This window comes from Nycticebus coucang, chromosome 12 (assembly GCF_027406575.1).
Source record: "Nycticebus coucang isolate mNycCou1 chromosome 12, mNycCou1.pri, whole genome shotgun sequence".
NCBI lineage: Eukaryota > Metazoa > Chordata > Mammalia > Primates > Lorisidae > Nycticebus > Nycticebus coucang.
The window spans coordinates 11126987-11136303 of record NC_069791.1 but is presented as its reverse complement, the minus strand read 5'-3'; the positions used below and the strand labels follow the sequence as shown (position 1 = coordinate 11136303).

Below are 9317 nucleotides of genomic sequence, written 5' to 3'. Positions count from 1 at the left end.
TAGATTGGATACACAAATAGAAAGGAATGTATTAATATGCAATAGGTAAATTTTACATATCATTCTTTTCATTTCTCTTGTGCTCCTAGTTTATAGTTTTATACATTCAATTTGTTAGGTTTTATCTTCAATTTTGCAAAGACTAGTACTAAATATTCACACATTTATTTCCTTCACTATGCATATTAGATAATCAGCCACTTCAATCATAAAAACGTTTGATTCTAAGGGTGAATATTAAGGTATATTACAGCTAAAATTCTAACATATAGGTCTTATCACAGTAAACAGTTGTGATATACCATAAGTTTAAAAACAATCTTCAATCTTCAGTGAGTTTGTTTTTAAAAGATGTATTAAAATATTTAATTAGGCAGCACCCATAGGTCAGTGAGTAAGGCCCGGCCACATACACCGAGGCTGGAGGGTTCGAACCTGGCCCAGGCCTGCTAAACAACAATGACGACAGCAACCAAAAAATAGCTGGGCGTTGTGGCAGGCACCTATAGCCCCAGCTACTTGGGAGGCTGAGGCAAAAGAATCGCTTAAGCCCAGGAGTTTGAGGTTACTGTGAGCTGTGACTCCAGGGCACTGTACCAGGCGCAATAGCTTGAGACTCTGTCTCAAGAAAGAAAAAAAAAATTAGTTACTGCTTAATTTATTTATTTAATCTTAATTTAGCAGACTTAATTACTTATATTCTATAAGTTATTATGCATGTCGCTGTAATATATTGTTGAAAATATTGATAGAAATCTTATTTTATTAAAAATTTTGAAAACTTTTGCTTTTCTCACTGTAGATATATGTTATTATTTAAAACTGTCATGAGAATATTTACCTGAGACACTTTACTGGGTTACCCTTCAAATATTAATATACACTTGGAAACTGAGAATAGGACTTTATTGGAAAATAGGCTCTTTGTGCAGATGTAATTGAGTTCATATGCGTTAAAGCAAGTTTCCACATCTTTTTATTTAATAATATGTTCCTCATAATGCATAATTTTAAATAATATTTTGGCCTATATATGAGAACTATATATATTGCTATTGCAATAATATAATTGGGCATGACCATGTTTACGGCATATTACTCAAGTTATTGATTTTGATCATTGATAAATTAATATTATAAAGTTTGAGTTTAACATAGCTATTATGCTTTTATATATTTTTTCTCTTTGGTATGTTCTTTATATTTCTTAATTCTTTTTTATCATAGTAATCTTATACCTTGCATAGCTTTGTGTCTTCCAAAGAAACAAAAATAATCATGAACTATTTTTTCAGAAAGTGCCTATCTTCTTAAGATCATTAAATCATTTCAATTTTTATTTATTTTGAACTATTTATGAAGCTCCCGCATTACATATCAACTAAAAATGTGTCAATATAATGTTGTAAAGGGGCTGTTGTAGATGTATTTTCTTATCAAAACAATGAATAATAATACAACCTGTGTAGGAAAATGTTGCTTGCATTGGACTTGAAGAAAGGACTCAGATTTCAAAACTAATGCGGAATTTTCACATTTTACTTCTGTAGGAAGTAAAAACAATGCAAAGAGCTATTTTTATCATCTTTGCATTCTCAGAACCTATAGCTGAACCCAACACATAATAAACATTCATGAAGGAGTTATTGAATGAATGAATAATAGTAATTATGATCCAATTTTCTATGTATCAGTCAGTGGAAACACAAAATCTTAAAAACTATTCTAACATCTTTTAAAATTTTTTTTATTAATATTAAATCATAGCTGTGTACATTAATGTGATCATGGGGCACCATGCACTGGTTTTATAAACAGTTTGACACATTTTCATCACACTGGTTAACATAGCCTTCCTGGCATTTTCTTAGTTATTGTGTTAAGACAATTATATTCTACATTTACTAAGTTTCACGTGTACCCTTGTAAGATGCACCATAGGTGTAATCCCACCAATCACCCTCCCTCTGCCCATCCTCCCCCCTCCCTCCCCTCCCTCTCCTCCTACCCCATATTCTTAGGTTATAACTGGGTTATAGCTTTCATATAAAAGCCATAAATTAGTTTCATAGTAGGGCTGAGTACATTGGATACTTTTTCTTCCATTCCTGAGATACTTTACTAAGAAGAATATGTTCCAGCTCCATCCATGTAAACATGAAAGAGGTAAAGTCTCCATCTTTCTTTAAGGCTGCATAATATTCCATGGTGTACATATACCACAATTTATTAATAATGTATAATTATGGAGGCCTTAGGCTCATTCTAAAATATCAGAATGAATTCTTAACATTTCCCTAAAAGAGAAAAAAAAATCCATTTATTCACAGTTTATTCTATTGTCATTAAGAAGTTATCAATTTCTATTTCTTCCTTTTCCTTTTGAACATGTATAGTCTTCTATATCTTCTTCTGCTCTGATTTCAGGCTACTATCATCCAAATATTCTACTCTAAATTGTACAATAATTTGGATTATATTTAGTTCTTGGTATCTTGGGAACACCAATCTCCATGGTATCTTTTGTTTATTCATTCAACTAATTCCCCTGAGTCGATTTTAATGGAGCAGATAAAATCATGGCTAGCCTGAATTACATTACTTCTGCACAGAAGATCATATCTCATTCATCAAGCTTGGAAACACATTGCATTAACCTTCATTTGAACTGTAACTTATTTCAAGTATCAAGATATTACTTCTTTAAATGATGGCAGGATATTTAGAGACCTCAAATCCTTAGGAAGTTTGAATTAATGTATAGAAAAGGGTTAATATATGCCTTTCTTATGGAACATTTGTAAAGAATCTCTTGAAATTATCCTTATCAATATTTTAAATATTTGATTATAAATATAAGATGATAGAGGGGAATTTTACAAAATCCCAAAGCACTTATCCCAGGCAAATTAATAAGCAATTAGAAAAAAGATCGACTAATCCAGTCGTATTTACCATCCATGTAAGTATGTTCTTTTAGGAATATAATTTCTGCCTTAACATTAATAATTTATATTTATGCTTCATATATTTTATACATTTGTATAAATAAAATAAACCACTCAATTTACGTGAAATATACAAATAAAAGAAAAATTTAAGAAATACTATGTGAAAAGTTTCATGTAACTTTTTTTGTCATTATAAAATAAATATTTGTTATTGCTAGACTATACGATTTTTTGTGTTATATCTATATATTTGCTAATTATCTTTCATAATAAAATCAACATCAGGAAACCATGGAATCATTTTGTATAATATTAAAACAAATTATTTGATATGTTTTAATACTGAGCAGATATACTTTGTGTTTTAGTTTTTGTACAAAGTGAATCTTACACAGAGCAAAGATTAGCACTCATATAAAGGCAAAAGACCAAACAGATCCTGCATATCATTTGATTACAAAGAGTAGATAATGGAAAGAAGAAATATATCCATCCTAGAAATTTTACTGGTAAAAGTTTGGGGTAAATTTATTCACAAACATGTATTAATTACTTCGCTAGCTCTGAAAAAGCGTTATTGAGACTGATAGATCTAGCATCTCTGAAGAACAAAACAAATGAGGCTTTATAGACTTAGGCAGGCTGTCTGGATCCTTAAGTATTGAGAAAAACTATCTTAAATAACAGTGTATCTAAAGCTTTAATAATAACTTCAAACATGAACAACCAAGTAAACAAATTCTGCATAACATCAAAATGATATAAAAAGCAAAAATAGAAAAAAGGAAAATAATTATTGCCTGCTTACACCTTACTTGAATATTGAACTATTCTTCTTTATCATCCCTGAAGAAAAAAATAAGCGATGTTATGGAAAGTGCTATGTCATTTTGGAAAAAAAGCAAGTAAGAGTACTTAACAGTTTACTAAAAAGAGTTAGCATTTTTAACATAAGTACTACTTTATATGTCAAAGTAGGCTCATGACATAAACAAAAAATATTCAAGAAGAAAATGTTTGCAATTTTATGAGACCATTTTAACAGATTAGTAATTAAAACTGAAGCGTTTTGCAATACAAACATTGAAAATTAGACTGGGGCTGCTCTCCCACCTACTAAACATCTCTGTGAACCATCAGCAGGAACACATTACTTTGGAAGCCTGAGTTGCTATTATAGACTATAAAAGTTTGAATGAGGGAGCAGAAATAAGGGATTATTCAAAATAATAAAATAAAGAATACATAAAAAGACTAAAATAAAATTTTTTCACAGAGTACAGTGATATGCGGGCAATGAAATCTCAAGAGTTTTATTTAAAAAGATTTTAATTGCAGAAGTTTTGTTTTTTCTTGCTTCCAGGGAATACATGGAAACATTTAGAAGACAGGTGTATGCAGAAATATATGAGAATAAATGGAGGAAATGAAGGAATAATTAATATATGAGGTAATAAACTGTGTTTCTATGTACTATGAATTCATTTTCCTCTAAAAGCAAAGGTCAATAATGATTTTAAAGGGTGTGTATGTTTTCTCCTAAGATGTTATTGTACATATGTAAGGTGTACAATGTAATATTTTGATGTACATGTACTTAGTGAAATGATTGCTACAATCAAGCAAATTATTCTATTGATCATCTTTCACCGTCTTTTTTTTTAATGATAAAATCACCTGAAATTTGTTCTCTCAGAAAGCTTTCATCATGCGATATAATATTTTTAACTGTAGGTCTTGTGCTGTACCTTAGATCTCTAGATTTATTCATCCTGCATAATTGCACGTTTGTACCCTTTAAAACATTAATATAGATAGATAGACATTAGGGCATATGTATATGAGATGGGTAGAGAGATTGATGCATAACTGTGTACAATGGACTATGACCCAGTCTTTTTAAAGAATGAGGTACCAAGGCCAGGCCCCATGGCTCACTCCTTTAATCCTAGCACCCTGGGAGGCCGAGGTGGGAGGATTGCTTGAGCTCAGGAGTTTGAAATCAGCTTGAGCAAGAGAGAGATCCCATCCATCTCTATTAAAAAACAGAAAAATTAGCCAGGCGTGTGGCAAGTGCTTGTAGTCCCAGCTACTTGGGAGGCTGAGGTGGGAGGATTGTGTGAACTCGGGAGTTTGAGGTTACTGTGAGCTAGACTGATGCCAAGGCACTCTACCCAGGGTGAGAGAGTGAGACTCTATCTCAGAAAAAAATAAAAAGGACATTGCCATACTAACATTTGTGACATCTTAGATATAGCTGTCGGGCATGGTAATAAATGAAATAAGCCAGACAAAAAATTATCAAATTTCTTTACTGATGTCATAACATCCTTATTTCTATATCTGTTTGACAGCTTAAATACAGAATGCCTTTATAAAGAAAGGAAATAATGAGAAATTCCACATCAGTAACAGACTTTATTCTTCTTGGATTGACAAGTGACCCACAGTGGCAGATTGTCCTCTTCATCTTTCTTCTTGTTACCTACATGCTAAGCGTGACAGGGAATCTGATCATTATCACCCTCACCCTTACAGATCCCCATCTGCAGACCCCCATGTATTTCTTCCTTAGGAATTTCTCATTTCTAGAAATATCATTCACGTCCGTCTGCATCCCCAGGTTCCTTGTCACCATCATCACAGGAGACAGAACCATTTCTTATAATGGTTGTGTGGTTCAGCTATTTTTTTTCATCTTTTTGGGGGTAACCGAATTTTATCTTCTGGCTGCCATGTCCTACGACCGATATGTGGCCATCTGCAAACCTCTTCATTACACAACCATCATGAGCACCAGGGTGTGTATCCTTCTTGTCTTCAGCTCCTGGCTTGCAGGATTTCTGATCATCTTTCCACCAATAATCCTTCTTCTGCAGTTGGATTTCTGTGCCTCTAATATAATTGATCATTTTATCTGTGATTCTTCTCCAATTCTGCAGCTTTCTTGCACAAACACTCACTTTCTAGAACTCATGGCATTTTCTTTAGCTGTGATAACACTCATGGTCACCTTGACATTAATTATTCTCTCCTACACAAATATTATCCGGACAATTCTGAGAATTCCTTCTATGAGTCAAAGGAAAAAAGCCTTTTCCACTTGCTCCTCCCACATGATAGTTGTTTCCTTGTCTTATGGTAGCTGCATATTCATGTACATTAAGCCTTCTGCCAGGGAAAGGGTGACTTTAAGCAAAGGAGTAGCTGTGCTGAATACTTCAGTAGCTCCTCTTTTGAATCCCTTCATATATACACTAAGGAACCAGCAGGTGAAACAAGCCTTTAAGAGCATGGTCCAAAGGGTAATCTTTTCTTCAAAAAAATGAATGTGATTATGTGCAGCATGTACACTAACAGCAAAGCTGAATGGAAAACTCTCTCCCCCTCTACATTAACTGTCTCTATAGGCCTCACTTCACTCCTCCAGTTAGACATGGTTATATGTCATCAATACCTCTTTATCTGGTTAGCCTAAAAACAAAGACTTAATTATCTTAAGTTGTAAAGATAGCATTTGATTTCTTGCCTGTGTAACTGAATTTTAGGTAAATCAATAATCACTAGTGTTTCTCATATAAAAGCAAGAGAGATTATGAATTTATCCACAAAATAGGTATTGTTATAAATTAAGAAGCTTAAAACTGCGTTCAAATGCAAAAATTTATTTTTTAAGAAATCTATAAAATATCTTAATTAATGGTCTCTCTAAAATTCCTTCTTCAGTATCACCAGGAAAAACATGCTATAAAACTAAAAGTATGATTAAAATGTCCCCTTAGTTTATTAATAAATTATGGTTAAAATGTGAGGAAATATTAAAGAGAAATTTAAGATAAAATGAGCAGTCAGATTTACTACCACTGCTGTTTAAATTGAGACAATATTGATTTTTGCATTAGTTTTCCTGGAAAAGAATAGCAAAGTATAATTGAAGCAAAGAGATGACATTTACTTTATAGTTTGTTTGGTAATATTTCCTAAAATAAAGATTATTTACTTGAGAATGTTTCTATCGTTACCCTGATAAAATTCGTATTTGTTTTCAGATTCCTCAAATTGATACAAAACTGCTTTTCCTGTTGATATGATGAAGAAAATGATAAATTAAGAGTCTAGAATGGAATATTGACTCTTTTTTTTTTTTTTTTTTTTACCTTTTACGTGTATGTCTGTTCTTTATAGACTGACTATATGGAAAATAATGACATGAATTCCTAAGGCCTTATCTTCCTTCATTAGTGAACCTATAGTTCACCTTTTTCTTTGTCTTTTGCAAAAAGTTCTATCCCCCTTACTTGTTTCAAATTGAGGGAGGATGCCTGCAAAAAGTAAAGGCTAAAAAAACAAAGGCTTCTCAGAGAAGCCCAAAAAGACTCTTGCAAGGTCCTTTCCATGGTAACCCAGGCCTTAAGAATTTGTGAAACTTAACTTCCTAGGTCCTTTGAAACTAACCCTTGCTGATTGCTTCTGCTTCTGTAAACCCTGCACGTGATTTAACACCTCCAATGAGAAATAATATGGTAATTCCTTCATCTGTCCACTTGGGTGTCCAATAAAAGGATAGGGACAGAGCTGGGGCAGGAGGCTCATTACTTTAAGGCTGATGGCCTGTTGAGTTTCCCAACTGGCAAATAGAGTTCCTTCCCCTATAATCTTTGGTGAGGGTCTATTGGTTTCAACTTCCTGGTCCTGTAATAAAATAAAATGACTTTTAGGAGTCTTTGAGAAATGTAAAAAATGTGTTCAAGCCTAGTTCTTACAGTTAATAAGTCCCTCAACTGCACTGTATCATTATGAAGACTGGTTGTCATGGGAAAAAGCTGTGAGTCCGACTCACTGTTAAAGGCTAAGTGGATCTGACTTTGATTTCTTGATTTTCAGCTTAGTCTGATATATAAGTTAATGTAAAGAGACTCTTTATACTTTCTAAGTTCCATGAGAGAAATACTATTGTCACCCATTTTCTACCATTGTGCTTTAAAAAAATGGCTTACAGGTTCTAACATATTACCTCAAAGTGCAAAATGAAGTGCTACTCTTATTTGATTATGAATACTTTATTGGAGCAATTTGTAAAGAAGTGAGAAAATGTAAAGCTGGCTTTTGTAAGATTATATCAAATAGCAGACACATGAAAGTGATAAAATACGGAGTGTGAAAACCAACACACAAATGTTAACAAAATGAATATAAACTATATATGGAGGGTACCAAAAAATGTATACCAATTTTAAGGACGGAAAAAACCTGTAAAATTGTAAAACTCAAGTTATGTTTTACTTATGCAATTTCAAGAAGTGCTCAATGTGACATATTTATCTTTTGTTATCAGTATATATATATTTTTTATTTATTTATTTATTTTCTTGAGACAGAGTCTTACTCCATTGTATCAGCTTAGCTCACAGCAACCTCATCCTGGGCTCAAGCCATCATCCTGCTTTGGCCTCCCAGAGTGCTAGGATGAAAGGCATGAGCCCAAATTACAATTTTAATAGTTTTTTTCCTTTCTTAAAATGTGTATACACTTTGAGGGCACCTTCTATGTATGAGTGTGTGTGAAAGAGAGGGAGAGAAAAATAAGAGAGTGAGGGAAAATAGACCCTCATGATCAACAAAAATTAACTGAAAAAGTTGACTGTAATATTCAATAAATGTACATATTTGAAAATTGCTATGAATCTTTCCAAAAGTAATATTCTTATTATCTATGGCAAAATGTTACTTTAAAGTATTAAGGAATAACGAAGCTTTTATTGCTAAGGTGAGGTTTGGTGGGAGATGTATCAGATATATATTAGCGGTCATGTTTTTGGAGGATTTCAGTAAACTGTTTATACTCATTTAGTGTTCTCAATGTATTACATCAAAAATAATTTCCTTTAACAATAGAGAAAATTATATTTCTATAATTTTCACACAAAATACAACTGTCATAACTTTTTTAATCACATGGCAATTAATGTTACATCATTGTTTTAAGGTAATAAAAATCATAAATAGTTTAATTTTCATTGGTAAATAATTATCTTGGAAGTTAATTTTATCAGATAAAGGTAAATGTTACTAAGAATGAAAATATCTTAATGTTACTATAAAGCCTCCTGTGTTTCTTCTAGTAGTTTTAGAGTTTTGGGACTTACATTTAAGTAATTAATTAAATTAAATATACTAAATAAACATACTACACTTTTTTAGTCTGTGGTGTGTAATGAGGGTCTAATTTCATTATTCTGAATATGAATATAGTGTTACCAATTCCTTTTTTGAAGAAACTGTAATTTCCCCAATGTACGTTCTTGACACCTTTGTCAAAAATCAGTAGGCTATAAATGCCTGGATTGATTTCTGGGCTTTTCATTC

The 9317-nt window shown here is 32.3% G+C and overlaps 1 protein-coding gene across 1 annotated transcript; it reads left to right on the top strand.

The window, feature by feature from the left end:
- Window positions 1–5341: 5341 nt before the first annotated feature.
- On the top strand, window positions 5342–6280 carry LOC128561829 (olfactory receptor 6C75). The gene has a single exon (XM_053556483.1). The coding sequence runs from the start codon at window positions 5342–5344 to the stop codon at window positions 6278–6280; it is 939 nt and encodes a 312-aa protein (XP_053412458.1).
- Window positions 6281–9317: the final 3037 nt, after the last annotated feature.